This window comes from Aulonocara stuartgranti, assembly GCF_965226115.1.
Source record: "Aulonocara stuartgranti genome assembly, chromosome: 22".
NCBI classification, from domain to species: Eukaryota; Metazoa; Chordata; class Actinopteri; order Cichliformes; family Cichlidae; genus Aulonocara; species Aulonocara stuartgranti.
Window position 1 is genome coordinate 19,737,371 of NC_138957.1, and position 26,233 is coordinate 19,763,603.

Consider the following 26,233-nt stretch of genomic DNA (forward strand, 5'->3'; position numbering starts at 1 on the left):
AAGAAACACTGAATATGTAGAGTAGGTATTTTGTAAAAGACACAAAAAGCCAAATAATGAGAAAAAACAAACATGTGAATCATTATGAGCTTGATGTGCATCTTTGTGTAAAAACACATGCATATACATGGACAAAGAGAAAAATAAGATGAACTTTGGAATAAGATGTAAGACAAAACCTCACACCCTCCTGATATCCCTCAGCATTGTCACTGGAATCAATTTGCATTCATTTATCTTTGTTTTGCATCTCTTTGAAGAGTCTGGTCATTTTGCACATGGTTGTTTTTGTCTAACTAATTAGTGTATGTTTTATCTTTAAGATACGCTTTTTGTTAGTGTATCTTGTATCAACAGTAACCTTAAAATGGTCATTGTAGTACCTAAAACCACACCTTTATTTCAGAGAGATGTTATTTCCTCATAAATCGTCACACCCCTTAACAACTTAGCCTTTATCTTTTTTTCCCCCATTACTTTATTGAGCAGGTTTACACAGCATAAAAAGCCAAAGTCAAGGATCTTTCATAGAGTATTTAATTTCACATTTATTTAAATATGTGTTTTAATTTATAGATATACTGACAATACAGTATTTGCACATATACACATTATTCATTGTTCTCAAACGGCTTGATATACAGAAATCACAGGAGCATAAGATCAGCGAACATATTGCTTCTTTGTACCGTAAAATGACCAGTTTCAGTGTTTCACAGGTTTTAGCTTGAGAAGCAGAAACAACTGTCAACATCTACTTACAAACAGGCATTCCTTACAGGGAGCTATAAACACGTCACTTTTAAAAAACTGAACAAACATATTCACTGATTTTGGAGGCTTGAAATAAATACTGTAGTTAACACGCACACTGATTTATTTATTTATTTTTATTCCCACTTACCCCACATATACCTTTCATGTTAATTTTAACAAGTAGGGTATGGAAGTAGTGACAGTAAAAACACTGTATTTTACATAGCATTTGAAGCAATGAGGGAATACCAACTATTGAGATGGAGGAAGCTGTTTACTTAAGTAGTGTGGCACAAACAGAAAAAGACAACAAAAAAGTTAGCTCTCGTTTAAGTATGTTGGAACAGAAGTTGTGATTAGAGACCAGTTTACCTCTAAAACAGATCCTAAGTACAGTCGCTAATCAGCACTCTGATTCCTAACAACTTATAAGGGAGGAGACCCAGGAATGTACTAGGAACATAAAACACAGGAAAAGAAGGAAGAACACAAAAAAAGTCTAGAGTAAAAATAATTTAAGGTTTGTGGATGTGAAAGTGTCACATCAGAACACTCCTGCACGTGATGATAATGTATCTAGACCTTGAAATCCAGCAGGTTGCAGTCGATCTTGTAGTAAACATAGGGGTAGTACTCTTGCTGGCTCAAGTTCAGCCCCGGGATGTCCATGGAGGCCTGAAGGCAGAGAACAGTAATTATACAAGAGAATATGACAATACATTATCGTTCTCTTTGGAAAAATATTTTTTCCTCACTTAAATAAAGACCAATCAGCAACTCTTTGTCCCTTGGCCAGTTGTTGCTGGCATTTACTTTGAAACCAGTTAACTAGTACTAATGAATGCATCATGCAGGCCTAGAAACCGGTCAGTGATCAGTCAGTTATCTCTCCTCCACCACGCAACCGAAGGCCGCTGGGAAAAATGTGCATTCCCCAACCAGTTGGCAAGTGGTTGCTGCAGTCACCTGCAGCTAGCATGGAAGCATGGATGCTCTTTTCTACTCTACGTGAGCACTCAAAAGTGCTTTACGCAACACATCTCATTGACCTACTCACACACACATTCACTCTGGGATGAATGAATTGAGTTTTAGTACCTTACCCAATGTTATTTTGGCATGTAGACTGGAGTAGCCCGGGATCAAACTACCAACCTTAAGATTAGTAGCTGACCTGCTCTACCTCCTGTAGCCACTCCAAAAACAACTGTGACGCAAACTGGAAACCAGCATTCATCCTTTATCCAGTTTGTGTTTTTAGTATAAAAGTAATTTAGACTCGAGGTCATAATCTGTGGTGGATTCTTACTTTACTGTATAACACAGTCCTCAGATTACTTCATTTAACACTGCCAAAAAAAAACAAACAAACAGGTAAGTAATGAACAAATGTGCTGCTGAGACTCACGTCAATGATTGCAGCACTGCTGTCCAGGTGCTTGTACAGGTCGTACAGCACCTCTCTGAGTTTCTTCATGTTCTTCTTGTTGGGCTGAAGCAGCATAGCCTGGAAGTTGACTGGCAGCCCATATCTATGAAATACAAAGTAACCATGAATTCGAGAGCCTGATGGTAAAGGATCCACATCTGTACATTAATAAATTCATAATCTCCTGCAAGACAACTCACCTGAGCACCGACTCCACAAACACGCGTAGAGCTTTTATGTGAATCCACGCGATGAAGGCCTCACTGAAATTCACCTTCAGCCATCGTACCAAAGGGCCCTAGATTAAATGCAACAACATATCATCAATTTTTACCATTCTTAAAAGTAAGGGTGATAAATACCACAGCAATATGAAAATGAAACGGCATGCTTACTTTCTGATTACTAGTTAACTATAAACAGCAGCTGCAAAAGGATGTACAGATGTACTACAAAAGCAATTCTTTCTGTACAGCGCGAGCTCCACTAACTACACACATTGTTACTGAAGTAAGCAGCAGGCATACAAACTGTTTCTTCTTGTCGGTGGACAAGCGTGTCATCTCTTCTTTGTCTGCCTTCATCTCCTCCTCATTGTACTGGAAGTCTCGCACTGTAAACCTGAGCCAGGACACACAGCAGAGAGATGGCTATCAGCTTTCACAGAGATGAGTATAATCAAGCACCTACCCCCCCCCCCACACACACACACACACACACACACTATTTAAATCCTCATGAGCCACTTATCTATTATTTATGGAGCATTTATAACTAAAGGAAACATTTGTCATTCAGAGAAAACACAAAGCTGGATTGGCTGGAGTGTATCAAGTGCAACACGCAACATAAGCTTTAGACATTAACTCTGAAAAGCTCATATTCTTTTGAGTAAACAGAAGTGGAAGAGTTTACTTGTTTTCTCTAGCCTTGTGTTTGAAGTCATCTACAGCTTTCCTGAAGAGGGTGACACTGAACAGACCGCTGTCGCTGTCTTCAAACAGCAGCCTGGAGATGAGGACAGAATGCACAAGAGGTGTGGGAAAATATATCAATACAGCAGAGTATTTGTATTTGTGGAGCAACAATGCAACCACACAGAGATGCAATACATTTATATTTAAATGTAAATTTAATGTTTAAAATAAACATTATGTAATATAATAAAAATACATTTCAAATGCAAATCAAACTTTTTAGTATAAAAATAACAAATTTCAATAAAACAAAATTTTTACGTTTATTTTATTTAACAGTAATTTACTTTCTTCAGCTGCTGACCTTTGCAACGTTGCAAATTGGACTGTTTAAAATAGTAATAGTAATAGTACAACAGTCCACACATGTTTGCACTCACTTAAGTTGGACTACACTTTAATAAAAACAGTTCAGTTTGTCAGAAAATAAAAATGACTGAAGTGAGAAAAATACAGAAATTCATGTTAAACCAGACGCTGAGAAGGTTGGAAAAACTGATACACTTTGGCTTGTCTTACCACCATGCCAGTTTAGAGGAGTTTAAAAAAAAGGAAAAGAACTGTTGATACCTGTTAAGTTGGATTTACTATAACTATAATTATACTATAAAGTGAAACATCCCTCACTGGTGACCATAGAAATCAACACTGGAGAATATTTTCAGCTAAGAATAAACTCTGTTTAATCAAACTATGCAAACTGTCTTCCTGCTGAGACAGCTCCAGATTTGGATCATCAGGATGTTGAGGTCACATTTGCCCAGAAAGTCTAAACACAATGTCCTAAATCACCTGGCCATGTTGACACAGGGTCAATTGCCTTCTACAGGTCAACCACGTAACGTCTTCTATTCTAATACGGGTCAAATAATTTTTTACAGTTCACACGTGAGATGGTTCCAGTTTTAATCAGAGTCAAGCGCAAAGTTAAACTCAGAAGAAGACACAGGAAGTAAAAATTCTGGTCTACCTCAACTGTTATCATAATAACATGGAACAGCCATGTGCAATTCATGACATGCACAAATATATTTAAAAGCAGACCTTTCTTGTACCTTTTGTATTTAGCAGCGTCTAGGGAGGACTTACTTGGTGGAGCGTGGTACGACCATTTCAGCCAGCGTTTCGTATGTCTTCTGCCAGTCAGCGTAGCTCGTCCTGATGAGGGTGGAAATTAGAAAATAACATCTTTGACTTTTATTTTATTTTGATAAAAACCATTCTCAGACCAAAATTAAAAATTTAACCTTTACCACAGCCAAATTCTGTACAGTTATGAAATTACTTGCTCATAAATTAATGATCACAAAACGTCTTCGCACTGTCTACAACTCAGATTCCAAAAACATTGGAGCCCTGTGTAAAATATTAAAAACCTTATGCAATTATTATGCAAATCTCATAAACCCCACAATTTACAGTAGGACATGCAAAACATCAAATGTTTACAATGACAAAATGGACAATTTAATTAAAATCTGAGCTAATTTTCAGGTTGATGGCATCAAAGCATCTCAAAAAAAAAAAAAAAAAAAAAAAAAAAAAAAAAACCGGCAACAAACGGCTGGAAAATTAGATGTAAGTGGTGGTTAAAAGAAACTGTTTTCTCAACATACAATTGTGAGGACTTTCTTTAAACATATCACCTGCAATACATAATATCAACAATGACTGAAAGAAGATAAATCTCTGTGCGCAAGGAAAAAGGTTGAAAATCATTATTGGATGCACGTGATCTTCAGTGTCTCAGGCAGCACTACATTAAAAACATGCGATTCTGTCATTAAAATCACTGCGTGGGCTCAGGAACACTTCCAGAAATCACCATCTGTGAAAACAGTTTATTGCGCCATCTACAAATGCAAAGACTCCACACGTGAACGTGGTTAGTGTTGTTTCTCGGCACTGCTTTATATATAGGAGAGTGACCTCTCAACCTCTGAGGACCTTTGAGCCTCTCTATGCAGGTTTCCGTCTGATTGGCTGAATCCATGGCTGGGCCAGGTGACATGCCAGCTGCTGATTGGTCCCTATCAACATCTGGTATTTGAAAAAATAAAATAACATAAAAATCCTACTCCCAGCAGCACTTTCCTAACAGAAATGACAGCAGCAGCGTTCTGGTCCTGCCCTCGGCCTCCAAACCTTTGATAGTTTTGTGCATGTTTTTTGTGGAGACACATTAGTTCTGCTAGACCCTGTGACTGTTAGCTGGTGTTTATATTTTGTACATACCTTAACTCACTCACTGTGTGAGTGTATCACTAAAGCAGAAGGGCTGAACTCCCTCTTCGTTTCTGGCTTGTGAGTTTAGCACACTTTTTGTTTGGTTTTGCTTCACGTAAGGATTAGGTAGCAGTGTTCCTTAAAAGTTTTTATTTGTTGTTTTGGCCTCAGTTCACCTTGAACTTTTTTTGCTCTGAGTTATGGGTATATTGGCCTTGCAAAACATGGACGCAATATCCTTTGACATGCCTCCTTGTCAAGGTCATGCGACACAGTAGTTTTTTTAGACATGGCCTTGTTTTTGACACTTGTTAGCATCAAATTCAAAATGACTTATTTTATATTAAAATGGTACATTTTCATAATTTAAACATTTGATGTTTTCTGTGTTCTACTGTGAATAAAATGTGGGAATTATGAGATTTACAAATCATTGCATTCTGTTTTTATTCACATTTTACACAGCGTCCCAACATTTTCGGAACTGGGATTGCACCATGAATAGAAGCGCTCAAAAAATAAGTATTCACAAGACACACACACTGCATACAATGATGCTGGTGCACTTACTTTGGGACGACCACCAGCATGGTAATCAGGTACTCTGAGTCCAGCACAAAGTCCTCTTTCTTCACTATGTCAGCCAGACTTCTGGTCATCAAGCTCCCCCTAGAAGAAAGACACATGCATATACACAGAGCACAAGAAAACAGACGTTGAATAAAGTTACATACTAACAGTATTGTTAACATTATTAAAGCTAAGATGTTTTCACATTATGCTCAGGCAACAACCTAAAATATTGTTTTACTCTACAGTGATGAGAAAAACATCCTATACATGTGACAAAAATGCACATAACATACAAATTTTCAGTGCAACTCTAAATCCAGCTTTTTTTTAAAAAATTAAAAAATAAATATATAGTGTCCATGTGTGAAAGCTTGTAATGCAGAGCACCCAATTCCACAATATCAATGAAACACAATGAATGGAAAAAAAAGCATGGTTTTTGTTTTTGTTGTTAACTTTCACTTAACCAAAAGTAACTCTTGTGAGATGAATAATTTCTTTTGCATGAGCGCTCTGGGCCAACATAGGCCCATATTTATGCAAGGGTGCGCTGTAGTCTGAGGGACACACATTTCATTACGAGGCTCAGCACAGATGACTATGTGCCCTTTAAATTCCTTGTAATCACACACAACTCTTCAACCATGCACAGATGGACTCCAAGCAGACTTGAAACAAGTACAACAACAACAGCTACTCGTCCACTGTGTCCACAAACGTCTGTGCTAGTGACGGCTGTTTTACTCACGCATTCTTCCTCTCCAGATTCTGCAGGTTTCCCTTTAGATTGTTGTAAGCCGAAGCTCTGGCCTTCAGGTCGTTGTCTATCTGAGTCACTTGCTAGAAAACCAAGCAGGTATGGGTGAATACATCATCGCTGATCAGTGCAGCTGGAAAAATCTGATATAGTCAGTGTACTCTGGGACAATTTATGTCTTAATACAATAGATGAAATCTCAACTCATCAACCAGGACTTCAGCAATATACAACACAATGCATTAATAATTAATTTACAAAGAGAGTTGATTTTACCTTGGAAATGATCTCCGAGATGTTTTTCAGAGACTGTTTGATCGGATATTTCGCCATATCCCACTGAAATCTGGTGACATAGGTGACCAGGTCAACTGTATCAAGTAGAAACAAGATCAAAGACATCAGCATCAATCTCCATTTCCATATACTTTAATAGCTGTAAAGCAAATAGACTTGTTTTTTCTAAGAAGCTGCCTGATTACGTAAGCAGAGGTTACCTCCATTGGCCAACAGGTTCTCCTGGACTTTGTCTCGGCTGTCCTCCAGAACATCGGCCATGTACTGAGCAACCTTCTTTACCACACTGCATCCGATTTCAGGATGAGTAGTGAATAGAAAACGAGCAGAGAGAACAGAAAAACGAAACAGCAATTAGCATGATTCTATCTAAAGGTTTCTTTCACTCTTTATAAAACTGAGCTCACAACTCTTCCGCTGCCTGACAAACACATTACACAAAACTCTGTCATGTTTCAGTAAACTTTACCTTTCCACAAAAGTGTCTAGTTTAGCCAGCTCATCTGACAGGCCAACTAAGACATCCAGAGTCCCAACCTGTTAGAGGTAGACCAGAAAACATAAGCAAAAAGGCAAATAATGGCCACGCTGGTGTCCACCTATGCATTCATCACTGAGGCCTTAGCCACAGAGGACTGCTGTGTTTTGGGGTTTTTTTCACCTTGAGGTCAGGGATGTTGAACTTGTTGTTAGTGGAGAGGTTGTTGGTGCGCGTAGTGGCCACCATCAGCTTGTCCCAGGTCTGCTGGCAGGTCTTCTCCCCGGGAGCCGAGATCAACCAGAATTCTGTCATGGCTGCTGGCAGGAATTTTGTCCCCCGTGCCGCTGATGTAAGGAAGTTACTGAAGGTGAAAAAACAAGATTTCATTTTTTCATGTTATGTTTTCGATTTAGTGAATGGGCAGCACTACCTGAAATGCTACAGTAAAATCCTAATCTGATAATATAATAATACTTATCTAATGCTTTGGAGGCAGGTTATTCATTTTGCATCTTTACTTAATTAACATATGAATGCATGGCTTTTACCTTTTACTTTTACCTTTAGACCAGACCTGGGCCCAATGTACGGCCATATCCAAGCCATTGGTTTTTCCTGATTGGCCCATTTTAGGTTGGTGGGAAATTGGAATTAAAATGTAAATAAGTATACATCATGCAGCTTGTCCTGTTTTCAGTCTCAAAACATTCTTTGATAAATTCCTCACCATAAGCTGTAATGAGATAATAGCTTACAATTTTTTCTGATTTTGTGGAGATACGCAATACAAATTTGCTGTCTTTATTTTCTTTTTTAATGTACATAGGTATGTTTATGCAAGCATGACTGTAAATGTTCCTTTGGAACCAACATTTATGAGAAATGTGAGTTTGCTAGTCCTGAAAGATGAGTGTAGAGTTTTTAATAAGACATGGACTGAAGTCAGAGGTAAAGCTGTGTGTTTGTTTGTGGAGAGCAAATTGTTGTTTAAGGATTACAGTCTAAATCGCAATTATGAGACTAAACACACTGAAAAATACAAGAACTTGACTGATGCATAGCAGGGACGGACGTCTGACATTTAGCCAACAAAGCTGCAAAAGCAACAAGGACTTTCTTAACCAAGCTCATCCAGGAAGTGAAGACCAGCTGTGTGATTTCCCACAAAAATCGCAAAAACACAAGTTATCCAGCTTCTGATGGAGTTTACTAGAGCAGCGGTCCCCAACCTTTTTTGCGCCACGGACCGGTTTATGCCCGACAATATTTTCAAGGACTGGCCTTTAAGGTGTCGCGGATAAATACAACAAAATAAAACTAGTACCGGTAATGAAAAAAAGAAAATTTATTCATAACACACGTGAAGAGACCAAGGAAAACAGAGTAAACGATAAAAACGATAACAAAATAACGCTGAAAACCAATAAAAACCCTGAAAACTATACATTTCACACCTGAGCCTCAACTCTCGTGGCCCGGTACCAAACGACTCACGGACCGGTACCAGTCCGAGGCTCGGGGGTTGGGGACCACTGTACTAGAGTGTGTGGAAGACAGCTGAACTAATGTGCCTTGAGAAAAAGAAAGATTTGAGAATATAACCCTCTCCAGGTGAACCAGACCAAGATAATTCGAGCATATTGCTGGAAATCTGGAGCCTCAGTTAAAAATACGAAGCGGACAATTTTAACTTTTTGTCCACAACACAGGATAGCCAAAGGGTTTGAGATTACAAAGGAGTTAGCAGCTATGTGCTCAATGAAAAGTAAATGTATTGGCTTTTATATAGTGCTTTCCTACTTTACTTGAGCGCTCTATACATGCCTCATTCACACAAGCCCTTTTTCCAACCTAAATGGTTCCTATCTGACATTCACACTCTGATGGATGCATCAGAGAGAAGCTTGGGGTTCAGTATCTTGCTAAGGCATGCAGACTGGAGCAGTCAGAGCTCAAACATCCAGCTTTCTGATTATTAGAACACCTGGTCTACCTCCTGAGCTACAGCCACCTAGTGTTGTGCAGTCTTTGCTAAAAATGAACCATGTTGTTGATGTTGTAACTAAGATTGTTAAAATGCATTCTCAATAATCCAGATAAGAAAATCCCAAAAAGTTGATTCTGTTTCTCTGGACGTACAGTTAGCTTCTTGATTCATTACAGGCAGAGAACTTTAAGTCAGTATCACTGCTAGATTTGTATTCTTCTCTAAAAGTTAAGGAGGCACGCTCAGAAGATGTGAGCAAACATTATCGGTACAAGTTTAAGAAATACAGATCAAATACAAAAGATCAAATTAATATTGAACAGAACTGAGTTCAGTTCAATGGTGTGGCTATCCACAACAGACCCTGCTTTAAACTGTGTTCTCACATCTTTTGATTAAGAAAAATCTCAGTGCTTTCCGATCACTTTGCATTAGACAGACACACACGTCAAACTAACACTGAATGAGTCATGTAAAAATCCTCTTTCTTCCTCTTTTGATTCTTATTTGGTTCTGAATCTTGAACTTCCTCATTATTTCCCACTGGTTTTAAAGAGTCCCACAGACATACAGAAGTGGCTGATTTCATCACAGCTACACAGGAGAGACAGACAAGTCTCCATGTCTGCTGACTGACTGTCATATGATCAACTTCTTGTTGATGCAGACCGCTAAATAGCGACCCTCCTCTTGATTAAACACACAGAATGCCACATGAATAGAAACCGCCGCTCTTTGATTCGGTATCAGGGAAAGGAAAGAAGAAAAAATCAGTGACAGCAGAATAAACCCGTTTCATGCAGTGTTAGCTTACTGCTGCTACCAGCAGCTTGTTTATCAATGTAGCCTCACGGTGTCACGACGTCACTAACCGAAGCACCGCGGTACTCACCGACGCGTTTAACGGCTTCAGCGCGCAGTCCACTCGGTATATTTCAGCCAAACACACACAGTTTCCTGCACATAGCGCAGACAACAGCGGGTTTTAGACACACGGGGCTCCTTCAACAGAGCATCTCACTCAAAGTCAGCTGATCAGAGGAGGAAATCTGCGCGTGCGCAAACGGCTGTCACGTGATCAACTCCTCGTGAGATTGAGTGGAACATGTCTTAAGCAGGTTGTACTAGGAACAAGGAGACTTAAGCATAAAGTATAATTCATTAAAAGTAAAATTTACCTTATATTTAAAAAATACTTATCAAACTAACACTGAGCAAATAGTTGATGGTAATAAATAAATAGTAAAAGAGATCAACCTAATGGGGAAGTGGGAGAAAATTGCTAAAGTAACAGATACATTATACTAAGCTACTTAAAATAATAAGAGGTGAGAGTGCGAGTCATAAATGTTTTTCGTGTGTGTGCGTGTGTGTGTGTGTGTGTGTGTGTGTGTGTGTGTGTGTGTGTGTGTGTGTGTGTGTGTGTGTAAGATATTAAAAACAAAAACGGAAAGAAAACAGCTGAAGGTCAAAAACTCTACTGGGAACTTTTGGTTGGAAAAGAGGGTAAAGCTTATATTTATTTTTATTCACATATTACACAAACTGTGTACTCACCTAGCAGCCGTGCGCCTGGGCTATTTTCAACTATCATTAAAGTTACAGTATGTAAAATCTCACCATTAGATGTCAGTAAATTGGAGTCAGTTGAATTCACTTTTCTTGTCCCTCCTAATTCAAGTCCATGAACTGAGCTACAGTGGGTAAGTGGCTCTGCTAAATCAGGTAATTCCAAAATGCCTTCAAAATATCTTTGTTTAATCTCTTTAATTGCTTTTTGGAAAAGTTTTTATGTTGGTCAACAGAAAAGAAACCCATTGTACACCGTTTGGGCTAACTTTTCATAATGTGGGACATCAGTACTGAATTTTGAAAACGGAATTTTATGCTTTTAGTTGTTTTTAGCAACCCAAAATATTCTGACAATATAATTATTATGATACTGAGAAGACAAATCGTCAAAGATGTGTTGTCAGATAAAGGTGCAGGTGTTGCTGTCCTTGTTTCCTTTCTGTAGCAGAACTTCAGAAAGCTGACTCAATTCATCTGACCAGCTCTTGTCTGAGGTTTAGACCAGAAAGAATATAATTATGATCATGAACCTGAAGTAAGATCCTCCAAGACACCATGGAACCACTCCCAGCTGTGGGTTCACCTCCTCCTGCTGAACTCAAAGAGCAGCAAACAACCAGTCCGGAGACATTTTACATTACACAATTTTTGGAGTGTATTTGACAGTTTTTATTCCCGACTGTGATACAACAACAACATTTCAATGGAAGCAAGTAGAAGAATCTACAAACCCATCAGGGTATATGACAGTTTTTGCTTGTTCTGCATTTCAACAAATTGAAGAATTTGATGTGGTTTTTAAGCTGACAAACTGAGAATCGACTTAAGTAGCAATAAGGAACTTCTTATTTCTTTGACAGGTGTTGTTCAATACACCCATTTACAACATGGCTGTGAAGATCTGCTGGCATCTTCCACACTACAGGGCTCAGGTAAGACCCACAGTTGACATAAAATATCAGGTAATATCTGAGGACCTGAGAGTGGTGTTGATGAAATGGCTCCTTTTATTTTTAGATTCCAACGATGATGGAGTTCCTTAGACTTCAGCAGGGGAATCAAATCCCATCACACATCACTATTGAAAATCTGAGAGATCTGTTGGTGGAGAAGAGCAAAGAGAGCAGAGCAGTGAGTTACACTGATACCTACAGACCATCCCCGTCACACCTGACAGTCTGTTTGTGTTAAAGTGTAAATGCAGAGAGAAAACCTCTGTTTTGTTTTCTTTTTAAGGCTTTGGGAGTTTGAACTTGAGGGGTTTGACTAAAAAGAAGCCAAAACTCTACTGAAACTGGTGAGAGAAAACTCACAAGACTTGTAGTAATTTGGAGATTTGTTTTTTTCATTATGTTCACATAATATCTAAACAAAACTGCACTGTTAATGTGTTTCCTGTTTCAGGGTAGTGAGCATTATTAATAAAATGAGGGACATAGAGTTTCAAGCCTGGATGCTCCTTAAATTTCCAGAGGCCATACCTCCTAAATTTCAGTGAGTTACATCTGACATACGTTTGTTAACGGTCCAGCTACAGTGTTTCAATATTTCTGTGATGCTTTAAATATGTTGAAAAGATCATTCTTTTAACTTTTTAACTTGAACTTATTCTACAGAACACCTAAACTCCTCAACATGGTCAGAAATTACATTGAAATCCTTAAAGGGAAGAAGCAGGAGCATTGCTCCAAACTGCTCACCGCACAGGAAGTGGTAATAGGGGTAGTTCCCTGCATCCTGCACGGCTTCTGGGAGCGTCCTCCTCCCCCTCCTCCCCCTCCTTGATCCCTTTGGATCGAGTCTCCAAAACTATCACATCAATAGAAACCCAGGCCATCTTCTCCCGTGGCATCAGAGATGACATGGTCCAGACAATCCTGACAGAAATCAAAAAGAAAAATCCTTTAAAAGTTCTACTCAACAACATTGCAAACTTTGTACCAGTTCTGCTCACTACAACTGCTAATGTAGCGAAGAACCACATCATCATCATCACCTTTATTTATAAAGTACTTTTAAAAAAACACAGCTGACACAAAGTGCTGTACATAGGAACTATATAATAAAATGCATAAGATATAAATAAAAGCCAAATAAAAGAAAAAGTAAAATAATTAATTAAATAACTAATTTCATTACAAGAGAAACTAAGTCTCGCTGAGGTTAAAAGGCAAAGAATAAAAGTGGGTTTTAAGACGCGATTTAAAAGTGGACAGTGAAGGGGCCTCGCTAACGTGCACTTGCAAATTATTCCAGCACAGATCTAGAGCGAGAGAGTGGGCTGGAAAGCCTGCAGTGAAATGCTGTATAAAGTGCTTGTACAAATAAACGTTGTGCAGGAAACTGTCTGCTAGAACAAAGCTGTTGCACGGGGATATACTAACAAAACAACAGCTTTGTTCTAGTCTCTCTAAATCAAGCATAACTATGTCTTATTTATTCTTTACACCTGTACACTTGATCTTTAGTCTGTACAGCTGAGCTATGACATACTGCCACAGATCTCTTTTAAAGCCATTTTGATAAGAAATTGTGTTTGAATAAAAGTGTTTCCTGTAGCCTTATGATGGCACTGTACCTGAATAAAAGTAACAGTTTTCTCATAGGGTTAATAACATGTCTACCAACTATTTCATGTCCAAATAACTGCTGAGAGTTACTTCAAAAGGGTTATTTAGTAGCAGGTTATTTAGATTTTCATGTAAACAAATAAACAAATTTTTTTTTTGTTTACATAAAAATCAGTCACTGTGTATATTTAACACTTAAAATTCGATGTGATGCCATTATCCTGCCTATATGCCTAGCAATATAAAAAGGTCCAAAAAGGTTAAGTATGCAGTGTACTGTATAGAGATAGAGGTTGCTGACACATTACCAATACCTGAAGATTGCTGTCTCATAGACATTCAGTGCCACCTAAAGGCAGTAACTGACAAGTAAGACAGCACAGCAGTTCCATGATTACATCTTACCACAAGAGGTCGGTACAGAAAGGAAGAAACTGAACTTTTGAATCACAAATACATTAATGTAGTGGACACAAATTATGCAGGTTAAGGCATAAAAAGGTACCGCGTAAAAAGGTAAGCGAGGTAAACAGGTTGAAATTTGTTTTTTCTTTTTCTGCACACAGTCCAGTAAAGACTCAATACTTTTCCTCTGCTCTAAATGTGTGTTTTTCAGGCTTGATGCTTCTTTTTTTGTTCTGCACTTACAGAGATTGTTGCATTGGAAAATCCCAGTAGAGTTTCTGAAATACTCAGATCAGCCCATTTTACACCCGCAGCAATGCCACGTTCAAAGTCACTTAAATCACCTTTTCTTCCCACCATTGTGATGCTCAATTTAAACTTCGGTGGGTCATCTTGACCTAAATGCACTGATTTCCAGCCATGTGACTGGCTGATTAGATATTTGTTTTAATGAGCAGTTGAGCAAGTGTACCTAACACAGTGGCCAGTGAGTGCATTTTAGTCATCGGGCCCTTTAAAATGTGATACTGCCATTTCTGTCTTAATATTTCTAGTAACACTACTTAAACTGCAGTGAGCACATGAAACATCCCTGCAGATTTCTTACTGCAGTCTTCACACAATGGAAAGTGTGTTAACTTTGAAAATATTTGTTAGTTATGGTGGCAAATTGAATTTATTTGCTACAAACAGTGACTAAATCTAATTTACTCCTGACCCCATGGGCCCCGATATGAAACTTGAAGCACATACTTTTATACTTCAGTTGATGGTTTTCTTGTCCAAATTGCCCAAATAGACTTTGAAGTTTTAGAGTAAGCTTTAGAGTAATTTTTAAGAAGTACAGTCATTTGTTTAGCTGTTTCTGCAATATGTGCAAAACAGTTTCCATGTTGTTTGGTTAAGCATTTCTGGGTCATGCTGTTTTGTGAACATTGTGTCTACTGCAGTGTCATAAAGCAAAGATAAGCGCTCTAGGACCTCTACGCTGTTTACAAACACACGGGTGAAGACGTGCAACACGTTGGTTGGGTGCAACAGAAAGTCATACGACTAAAGTGCCTGCAGGCTGTGTTTCCGCACTTATCTTTGCAGTGTTCCAGTGCTTTAGCGTCATACTGAACTGTGTGTTTGTTGAAATTAATTTTACATCCCTTTTAAGCTGAAATTATCGCAGCTAAAATAAGGCTATGATGACCGTGACAGATCTTGAGGATCAAAGAACAGAACATTCTGAAGAACTCTCACATCTTATTTCATCACGTGACGAAAGCACCAATACCAAAACGTGTACAACTGAAACGGGGAGCGTGTTTTGTTTGCATGTTTTGTGTTCTCAGTGTCATAAAAGTGTGAGTGACCAAGCAAAGCTTTAGGAAAAGACTCAGGTGGCTACCTAAAGACAGGGCAGGTTGAGTGGGTATGACTTAATTAGATACCCTTTTAATCAAGTTTAACAAGTGCGGGCCTTATTCCCATGCATACATTCTCTGATGTTTGGCCTCAGGTTCACGTTCAGCTTCAGGTAACCCATAGTTAGATTTATTCTGAAGTGGGGATGCATCCATCTTTACATGCACACTGTCAATACAGCCACAACAGACAACAATTAATACAAAATAATACAAAATACTGAAAAAAACTGACTAAACATAACTTGGACTTGATAATATATTATTCAGCTGTGGTTCACCATTCAGCCTGTTAGTTTCTTTTCTTTACAGATAAGTATTTAAACCACTACACCAAAGAAAAAGATCAAACAAATTGAAATTGGTTACAGGCAGAAATGCTGCAATTAACAGAAATCCAAAGCACACTATTTTACTATTATACTATTGTAAATTTAATGTGCTTTGTTTTGTCACCATTGACTTTCATAAAGATAGCAAATAATCTGAAGGTATTTGCCAACAGGTGCAAAGAATCCACAGTGATGGCATATTTATTGCATATTGTTTTTTAATGTACTTTGGAAATTGACCAGCATGGCTATAAGTATAATTTATATTTGCATTAATATGTTTAGAAATAATTCCATTTTGGAATTCTATAACTAATAGTCGGACATCTCCTGCCTTGTCCATGTGATTTTTATATGCAAAGACGGTTGCTTACATTTTACAGCGCATTTGTGTTTAGTCGTAATGCTAATAAGACCAGAAGTTTTCTCTTTGGCTAAACAGAATACTGGAAGATAATCAGTAAATGAAAACCATAGATATAAAAGTATACACTCCGCACAGATAGCTATTTTCATCTGGTCTGTGTGTTTTTTCCACTAATGTGATAAAAACTTGCTATGGTAATGTTCAGGTATTTTCTTCCTTTTTCCCACAAGTTTGATGCAGACAGCAGACCCTTACTGGCACACTCACAGAGCGTTTAAATACTGCATTCAACAGAAATCAAGAAAATATGTTATTTTAATCTGTTGTGTTCGTTGTTCATTCACAGCGAACTGCTGAACTAAACACAAAGCAGGTGCAAAGTTTCAGCCACGCCTGAGCAATACTATTTATCTCTGGAAATTAGACAGATGCTGATTGCTGATATCTTTTGACAAATGTGACATTTAAAAACAATTACTGCTTTCTAGAAAATATTGTTTTGACATTCTGTTTATTATTTTACATAGCGTTTATGCCCTATACATAGTATTTTCCTATACATATTTTCCTAAATATAAAATATAGCAGCTATAGCTCTGTAGCAACCACTAAAGTGCGTGTGAGCTGTTCCCTGACAAACGGAGCAGTTGTATTCTTGAGCTCATTTACTGGGTGGCCTTGTTTGGAAAGTTTATGGTTATGCAACCTGAAAAAACATCACAGATGTACTGCAGCCTGTATAATTTTCGGAAATGCGTATTTGGTATGCGCTCACGAATGCAGAGCGTTAATTGGTCAAACTGAACGTTCAAGCCACGCCCACGAGCCGTTGATTACCTTTTCCTCTTCCCCAGCCTCCTTTTCCAGTCCATCTCCACCCCACTCTCAGGCAGAGAAGACACTACTCGAGCGACGCGCGTTCTTCGCCTAGACATATGGCAAAAACAGCCGTCTTTCTTTCTTATATCATTGTGCCCACTACTCTTTAAAAATTCCGCCGAAAAAGAGAAGACGGTTTTCCAAAACCTTCTGGCCGTTATCTCACGTAAGTACAGCGAAGTACTTCGATTGGGTTCAGCGGGCGGACGTAACATGGCGGGCTCGTCTTTCTGCCTTCTTGCTGCACATGACCGAGCCACATATTGAAATATGTGTTTTCCGGGTGTTTTCGTGTTCAACTCAATGTATTAAGAAATTGTGACGCAGTCACGGCACCACTATGTAGCTTTTATTCGTTTATTGTGTCATTTAGCGGCTTGTTATTGAAATTTTAAGGACACCCAGCTCTAACGTAAGCTCCTTCCGTCGTCAGTTAGCGGTTCTGTCGTTTCCATGAACCTTTCAGCAGTGTGTTTTGTCACAATGGCGTTTCCTTTGAGCAATACAAATATCTTTTAACTAGTCAAATGTAACGTATTACATCAGTTTGCTCTAGTTAGGGGTTATGCTTTGTCTGCGCATTGAAATAATACTCAATTTGTCAAGTTGTGACACTGTTGTGAGTACTACAGCGCATGCGCGTGTTTTATTTGGACGTCTATCGCGTAAGGAGTACCAGCAGCCATAAAAACACTAACGACAGGGGTAGTAGTTCAGTTACAGGCATTAAGTCGGGTGTAACTGAACCGATAGGGGTGTTGTGTCATTCAGGTTTTGACCCATGACAAATATTCAATAGATAAGACCTAAACATCAAAAGCAACAATCAGGATTGTTGAGCCTCCTTAAGAACGCTGTGCTACATGTTTCCTGAAAGTGTCTTTCCTCTGGATCTATATCTAATACTGAGTGCTTGTACTTCAGGGCTCCCCTGTCTCTGCACAGGTGTATGAACGCTACCCAGAGGGCCTAGGGGCGGCTCTTTACCGGGAGCACTTTAACTTCAACGCTGAGCCACCTTGGGATCCTAGCTGATAAAGGGACAGGTCCATCTCCTGACTTGTCCATGTGAGTAGCTATGTGTGTCTTATACACAAAGATGCATGCATTTTTATAGTGAAGGTGTGTGTGGGAGAAGGACTCAATTCTGCACACAAAGCTGTTTTGTTTGGGGTTTTTTAAAGGCCATAGTCATATATTCCTTTCTTCTTCTGTGTGTGTGTGTGTGTGTGTGTGTTTTTTTGTTTTGTTTTGTTTGTTTGGTTTTTTTGGTCTCTTCCCTCTTCTCTCCAGTTTGTTGCATACCGGCAGGACCCATTGGCTCAGTCGTGACCCCCTGACTTGTTTATCTGCTCTTTATGATTGTCGGATTAACGGAATACGGTTGAGATGAAAGGACTCACTGACCAACCCAGCTACATCATTGAACTACTGGAGGGAGGAATGACTCTGGAAGATGTCATTGATGCACACATCTGTGAACAGGCTCTGGTCAGTTCAGCTTCTATAACACTCTCTTGAGGCTATCCCTGAATTCTATTTTGCATCAGTGAGTTACTTAATCTGATGGGATTTGTAGTTATACATGTTTGATAAATTTGTTTACCTGCACCCTACCTTCTTTCTGATTTCTCAGGTGGAGAAAAGTGCTTTTGTGGTGGGTGATCTCGGTGCACTGATGCGACAGCATTTGTGCTGGCAGAGCCTGGTGCCACATGTGCAGCCCTACTACCCAGTCAAGTGCAACAGCAGCCCTGCAGTCATTGAATTGCTGGCATCCTTGGGCCTGGGCTTCATTTGCGCCAACAAGGTAAGCTTTTTCATGTAGTTTTGACTCAGTCAGTAATTATTTTTAAGCTGCAAAGTGCTTCATCCTCTTATGTAAGCACTTCATTTTTTTTTTTAAGGGAAATTACATTACAAGCATCATTGATTGGTAGTCAGCTGATGACTGTTATCCTTTCAACTTATGCAACGCATTTAGTACTGCTTTTGATTGTTTTAATGAGTGTGTGGTTTTATTTATTTATTTTATTTATTATTTTTGTGCATCCTATTACCTGCAGGCTGAAATGAGCCTGGTGCTGGATCATGGTGTACCACCGGAAAGCATCATCCTCTCAAGTGTGTTCAAGCAACTGGCACACATCAAGTATGCTGCCAAGAACAACATCCAGCATCTTGTGTGTGAAAATGAGGCAGAGTTGTCCAAGATTGCCCGTCTGCATCCTAATGCAAAGTAAATGAGCAAACTTTTTTTTTTTTTTTTTTTAATAAACGCAAAGTCCAAAAGAAGATCCATGGTCTAATTTAAAATGCATCTGACCCCCCCTCCCACCCCTTCCAGGCTGCTGCTGCAGTTGACCACAGAGGCCCACGCGGCTGAGACCAGCATGACCTTCGGCTCCTCTCTCAAGAGCTGCCGGCACCTGCTGGAAGCAGCCAAGGAGCTGGGAGTCGAGGTGGTGGGGGTAACCTTCCACATCCCCAGCTCCTGCCAGGACCTGCAACAGGCCTACACCCATGCACTGTCAGATGCCCGCTGTGTGTTTGACATGGGGGTGAGTGCTGTCCTAATTATGAAATCATAACTCTAGTAGTAGATATATATTAACTTGATTCTCCACCCCCCAGTATTCTGTCTTGAAATGACTTTATCTGATATGACAACTGTCTGTATCTACTCAGGTGGAAGTGGGGTTTAACATGAACATCCTTGACATTGGTGGTGGATTTACTGGCTCGGAGTTTCAGCTGAAACAGGCAAGTAGTGAACTGAAGTGACTCATTTAGAAATGCTTCAATCTTCTTTTTAACTGCTTTATTAGCAAGAAGCTTATTATTAGCTAATAAGCAAAAGCATTTATTCCTATGATCCAGTCCTTTATTTTTGTCTTTTTGTTTTTTAATCTGAAAATATCTGATCTGTCTGTTCACTGTATGCAGGTTGAAACTGCAGTCAGGCCACTGCTGGATGCCTACTTCCCCCAGCTTTCTGGTGTGCAGGTCTTGGCCCAGCCGGGCAGCTTCTACGTGGCCTCCGCCTTCAGCCTGGCTGTCAACATTATGGGCAAGAAGGTGGTGACTCGCCACTGGGACAGCCTAGCTCAAGGTGAGTTACTTTACTCTCTGAGGTTGTGATTATTTAACTTTTCATACAATCAGAACCAAACTAGTTGAAGTAACTCTTGTTTTAGATTTCTAAAATGGTTATCTAATGTATTCACTCAGGTGAGAACAATGAGGATACGGAGTTCCTGTACTACATGAATGAGGGTGTTTATGGTCCATTTGGCCGCAAGCTGCTGGGAAACTCCATCCCTGCCCCGTCAGTACACAAGGTTAGTAGAGGAGACTAAACTCAATTCATGACTGAATAGATCATGTGATAGCACGCACATGGTTACTGTTGTCTGTTTTTTGCCTGTTTTGATGGGTTTTGTTGCCCCCCAGCGTGCGTTGTGTGCTGAGGAGGCAATGTATGCCAGCAGCCTTTGGGGGCCCTCACTGGACCCCTTAGACCAGGTGGTGGAGCGCTGCCTACTACCAGAGCTCAGTGTGGGAGACTGGCTTCTGTTCTCCAACATGGGGGTGTGCGGCCTAGAGGACCTAAGCTGCCTCTCCACTGCCCCCCCACTGCCAATCTACTACACAGTCTCCACCTCTGACTGGTGAGTGCGTTGGTGTCTGCCACTCATGAAAATGTAGCAACAAGACATTAAGAGAATTGATCGTCACACTGTTGTCCTCAGGTACGAAATGCAGGAGGCCGGCGTGACACTGGGTGGCGCCATGAAGAACTTCTCGTTTCTCCCGTACAGTCCCTAAGTACCCTCGGCCTCTGTCCCATATTTTATTGCACAGATCTGCCTTACCTCTGCTTTCACTGTGTGAGAGGAGAGGTCAGTGTGGTGTTTGGGATGAGGGGTTAAATGTGGTCAACATTCCAGCCGCTTTGGAAAACAGCAGTGTCCTGTAATTTCTTCCAGAATTTCACTTTTGTACCTCCAGCAATGACACACGGTTGGTTATTTGATACCTCAGTTCAAATTTTTTCCTGGAAGATGACCCTAGTTTTGACTCTTTGCGACTTTAATCTGTTTGCTAAAAGAACTCTTGCCCAAGCTTTTATGACATTATGCAACAAAATGGATGACTCTTTGGAGATGGGACCCCCTCCCCCCCCATATGTTTGGGGTGGTTTTGTTTCCTAATTAAAATTCAGTTTACAAAATGTACAATTGATTTAGATCCATTGAATCACATGCTTTGTATTGATTACCTATCAATAGTTGTGTAGCTCCTGTGTCTGAGAACAGTACATTTGGTCTGTAGGCAATTTTTGAAGTGTTTAAAAGAATCACTGCCACGTGAGGACTCTGCACCTCGGACTCCGCACCTCGGACTCCTCACTTGGCGCTGCTTAAATGAAATAATGACAATGATGTATTTTTCTGTATTGCAATTCACTCAATGCATCTTGTTTTTGTTTTTAATATTTATTGGATTCAGATATAATTTGGGCAAATTTAAAGCTCCATCCTTGTGTGTTTATTGCCCAGGTATTATTGCAATGGCCCATTTAAGTGTTTTTGTGATAAGTTATTGGGTTTTTGTTTGTTTTTTTGTTTTCTAAATGATACATGGATTACGTGTGCTGTGATTTCCATTTGTGACCTCAGTGGTTTCCTTTTACTCGAAAGCCCTGATGGAATTACTGTAGGAGATTCCCTCTGTGCTGAGCTGTAGCTTGGATACAGGGACACTGTATTCAGTGCACTCCTTTCTCTCAGAGGTTAATCTGGTTTAAAAGGCACAAAATCTTATGTGGGTTAAAGGAAAAATACTGTGACACTTGTCGAGGGGATTTGGACCTTGTTCACTAGCTCCTTTGCTGGCTCTGAAAACCAACAAAGGAAGGAGGGGGGTTTCTCTCTCTCAATTTTTATTTTTTATTTTTTTCTTCTTTTGACACATGCTCAAACACAAATGATTTGTATGTGTCAGATATGGATGTACATGTCTGTATCTTTAAAGTGAGAGATGCTAGTTGTACACAGACCTCTCTGGGGCAGTGCAAATGCTAAATAACATGGACAGACCTTTCATGCCTCTGAAGTCGAGGGACTTCCTGCACAGTCTCCTCTACAGCTACATGTTCACTCATGTTAAAGATGACCTGAAGCATCAGGTTTTTTTTTTGTTTTTTTTTTTTTTTTTTAAATCAACTCTCGCCCCTGTGTGTCATGAGTGACTAATGTATTAATTTGCTTGTCTAAGTCACTAATGGACCATAGCCTGTTCTTTGACTGTACATTGTGCTCGTTAAAGTAATAAGTGATTAATTTAATATACATTTCTGACTGAAATCATTTCATCTGGTGTTTGTGTGGTTTTTGGCATTGGTGGGTGGAGGGACTGGAAATACAACATTGTTCCTGTAAGCCAGCATAATTTGGAGCTTTAGCAATTTGCTGCATCCCACAGCTAGGGTTATTTTGAAGACAATAACTTTACTTGGATATACAGACTCTTTAAATCTGAAGAAAACTACTACAACAGCCTAGTTATAGAGAAACCCGGCCTTTAAGTGATTCACAGATCTAGTGACATCACCTCATTTTTACTGTAAAAACTACAAACACCTAACACGAATCTTGTGGTTAATAAAGTTAACAAAAATTGAATGCTAGTTAACAAAAGTAGACTTGAACTAAAAACTGAAATAAGTTGATGTGTTAAACGGCCAAGAATGTGCTGCACCAACCAGTATTATTCTTACATTTATTTTTTTAGTTATTGGTGTTTTAAAAAAAAAAAAAAAAAGTTTGTGGGTTTTTTTTTTTTTTTTGGTTTTTTTAAGCTAAAATAATATGTGGACTATTTGTCCAGTGCAAGATGTGGGAAGTTGCAAATATTCCTACGTCGTCACCTGGGTCTCAGTCCAAGCCTTCCCTTGCTCATGTTGATCAAATACTTTATTACTTTTTTGGTTAGTTTTTTTTTTTCCCTGGTGTTACTTCAGTTTGTTTGCTTGTTAATTAAAATTTAGGTTAAAATGGCATTAGTTTTGCAGTATTTACCAAATTAAAATGGGGTGATGTCATTGGACCTCCGCATCAATTAAAAGGCTCTCAAAAAGGAAAAAAGCTAAAATTTTGGCTGTTAATACTCATGGACCATGCCTAGTTAGATTTTGTCCAACTAGAATTAACAGTTTTATTCATATTTTTTAGTGGTCTGCGTATCCTAATAGTATGCTGGTAAAGTAATTTAGGTCTATTGAAGTTAGTTATGGATCCTAGCTTTCCCATTGGAGAAATGCTATCTTTTCAGCACTAAACTGACAGTGCAAATATATTTGAGGGGAAGGGTAATAACCATTTGCTGGCTGTCCACTAGAAGCACTCCAGCAGTTTATCACACTGCATTGCATCTTTAGACAGAAAGGAGCTTTTAATCACTTGCTGCTGTGGGTCCTGTTATAATGAAAACTGACCCGCTTGCGGGATTTCATCCTAAACATTACAAAAATTACAGTTGAGTTCAACCTGTACAGTGTTGTGTTTCCACCATACATTGCAACATTTGCGTATGTGTTCAAGCAGTGTGGTTCATTTTCAGCACTTAGATCAAATTAAGAGCTGATCCTTCAGATCAGAATGCCAGTGCGGCCACAGCTGCGCTGAGAGTACACTGGATAAAATGGATAAACCCCTGCCCTCACTGTTTGTAAATTACCTTGCATGCCCTGTCAGTGAATGAGACACCCAGCTCGGACCTCTTAGTGTTCTCTGAAGCTTCCAGTAAGATCCATGACAATATACAAAACAGGGTGTAATTTTGATAATTACATATTTATAAGAAAGATGTTTTAAGTGCAGACCATAAGAAGCACTGGGGTACGAAGGAAATATTGATGTGTTTTGTGCAAAGTTATTTCCTCAGAATAAATACACTTCAGAGTGAATTAAAGATGCTGAATTATTTCCTCGATGTTGCACGTCAGAATCGAGTTAATCTGAGGGATGTATTTGTCTAACGGGGATCATTACAGCTCCTATCAAGTGTCTCATGTGCCTCAAGTGTTCATTAGAGAAGTGTTGCTTGCATTTTAATTGGTTTAAAAGATGAATAGATCAGCAGATGGATCATGCACAGTGCTTTCCATTGTGTTTGGAGTGTGTATTGATGAATTGGGCATTGTGCTTGACAGCAGTGGATCTGATTGTAATAAAAAATAAATGAATAAAATCTTGCACCTAAATGGTCTGCAAGGGGAAAATACACACAGCAATGCAGAGAAAATAGCTTAAATTCAAGGTTACCACAGACTCGATCGATCTGAAATTATATGCTTGAGCGATTCACATCATCCACTCTTTGACTGCACAAATAGAGCAACTCTGATTGGACCATTGCTAATTGGTCTAAAGTGAACACCCTTTTGTTGGTATGAGCAAAGGAAATCGCAAAGAAAAAGAATGGAAATCTTTGTCTTCGCTAACTTTGGGTTGGAGACAATGCTAATCTAACTTAGCTGTTAGCCTTAGAGATACATATTGGAGTACAGTCATTATATGTGTAAGTATGGCACTTCGTGTGTCCATTCTGTTTGCAGTATCTGACTTGGGTGTGAGCCTAAATCAGGCAATGCAAGTGTTGGTTATCAGGCCATTACAAAGAAGAGACTGTTGAAGAGATTCAAAGGAGCTTGCAAAGAAAAGCGTCTGGACTTCTTTTCTTGGCTGTACAGTGCAGCGAGGAATGCCCAGACCTCTACATCGGAGAGACCAAACAGCCACTTCACAAGCGCATGGCACAACACAGAAGAGCCACCTCCACAGGACAAGACTCAGCAGTCCATCTGCATCTTAAGGATAAAGGACACTCTTTCGAGGATGCCAATGTTCACATTTTGGAAAGAGAGGACAGATGGTTTGAAAGAGGAGTGAAAGAAGCCATCTATGTCCACTGTGAGCGACCATCTTTGAACAGAGGCGGTGGTTTACGACACCAACTGTCTGCCATCTATAATCCAATTTTGAGATCCCTTCCCAGACGCCTTAACGCCCACTCACATCCTGGGCCATCTGATCTCAGGAATTCGCATGATAAGGTGGGGCCAGGTTTCACAATGAACTCACCCGAAACTCTGGCTGATTGGGACCCACACCCAGTTTCACACCTTGGCTCAGGCGATTAGAGGATCATCAGGGAGTCCTTTTGTCCCTCTGTGGGGGGTTACTCCCACTAGGTTTATATCTGGGACTCTCCACCATTTGACCTTAGAACTGAAGAAGCTTCTCGGATGAGAGGTGAAACGTCTTCAAGTAACTTAAAGAAGTCCAGATGCTTTTCTTTGTAAGCTCCTTTGACTACGATGACCTGGATGACTGAGAACCTTCACAGACATGTTGAAGAGATTATTGATTTGTTTATATTTCATCCAGTTTTTGCCTAAACTGACCTTGGTTGTTAAGGTTAGCATGCAGGCGACAGTCAGATAGGTGGTTAACGCAGCGCTCAAGCTGTGCTTGAATTACCTGTAGGCGGGAAAAGCTGAAGGTAAAATTGTTAACCTGGAAATTGCTCTAATCAACTTTTACAGTTAGCTACAACTATCTATAAAATATATGTAACAAGATTTCGCAGTTGGTATAAATTACCACATGATGGTAACTAGCCATTTTGTCAAGTTGTAACTGTAAAACACAATAAAAAATCCTAACACTTAATCTTTTGCTAGCCTAAAGACATCTAACCTACTCATTTCGCTTTCTCCCTCAATCAAAATGGTGGCTCAAAGTAATTGGGTACAGAAAGTAGCATGATATGACATCACACGTCAAAGACCACCCATTTAGCTCATTTTCTCGACACCTCATTGGTTGGGCTTGAGCATGTATCACGTGACTTGCTGCTGTGGGGGGGGGTCGCAGGAGCCACGCCCCCTACCTAGCTATTAGATGGGAATGGTAAATGTGGGCTCACCAGGTCAGATGTGGCATGAAATTCAGAAAGTGAACCACAGAGTGCGTCACCTGGGCAACCTGGAGCCGGGCTGAGGGTTCCAGTGAGAGAATAAAAAGTTATTCGGGTTTTAGCAGGCGAGCGCTCCCATTGGTCAGTTTGTGCTGTATGCAAATGAGGCAGCTACGTCAGATCCTGAACTTAAGCGCCATTTTTTCCTCAATAGGGGGGAAGAAAGGG

General features: G+C 39.6%; 2 protein-coding genes and 1 long non-coding RNA gene across 5 annotated transcripts; 1 reads left to right on the forward strand and 2 right to left on the reverse strand.

Moving 5' to 3' along the window:
* Window positions 1-519: 519 nt before the first annotated feature.
* Window positions 520-10,537, reverse strand: atp6v1c1b (ATPase H+ transporting V1 subunit C1b). The gene is made up of 13 exons (XM_082521402.1): window positions 10,376-10,537; window positions 7,677-7,857; window positions 7,485-7,552; window positions 7,216-7,301; window positions 6,995-7,089; window positions 6,710-6,801; window positions 5,959-6,057; window positions 4,252-4,320; window positions 3,101-3,193; window positions 2,713-2,806; window positions 2,386-2,483; window positions 2,165-2,288; window positions 520-1,431 (listed from the first exon to the last, which is right to left on the reverse strand). Exons 2-13 carry the CDS (start codon window positions 7,806-7,808, stop codon window positions 1,333-1,335), a joined length of 1,149 nt encoding a protein of 382 aa, XP_082377528.1. The 5' UTR covers window positions 7,809-7,857; window positions 10,376-10,537; the 3' UTR covers window positions 520-1,332.
* Window positions 10,538-11,591: 1,054 nt separating this feature from the next.
* Window positions 11,592-26,084, reverse strand: LOC309699370. 2 transcript variants are annotated; one of them, XR_014274312.1, is made up of 3 exons: window positions 26,015-26,084; window positions 12,756-12,932; window positions 11,592-12,153 (listed from the first exon to the last, which is right to left on the reverse strand). It is a non-coding gene; the product is annotated as an uncharacterized lncRNA (long non-coding RNA). The 2 variants fall into 2 exon arrangements; XR_014274313.1 differs by lacking the exon at window positions 26,015-26,084 and adding an exon at window positions 16,979-17,058.
* Window positions 17,016-22,392, forward strand: azin1b (antizyme inhibitor 1b). 2 transcript variants are annotated; one of them, XM_082522367.1, is made up of 11 exons: window positions 17,016-17,186; window positions 17,945-18,088; window positions 18,314-18,511; window positions 18,657-18,830; window positions 19,087-19,259; window positions 19,368-19,581; window positions 19,709-19,783; window positions 19,967-20,132; window positions 20,252-20,361; window positions 20,474-20,691; window positions 20,773-22,392. In XM_082522367.1, exons 3-11 carry the CDS (start codon window positions 18,410-18,412, stop codon window positions 20,846-20,848), a joined length of 1,308 nt encoding a protein of 435 aa, XP_082378493.1. In that variant the 5' UTR covers window positions 17,016-17,186; window positions 17,945-18,088; window positions 18,314-18,409; the 3' UTR covers window positions 20,849-22,392. The 2 variants fall into 2 exon arrangements, with proteins under 2 accessions (XP_082378493.1, XP_082378494.1); XM_082522368.1 differs by having other exon boundaries at window positions 17,966-18,088.
* Window positions 26,085-26,233: the final 149 nt, after the last annotated feature.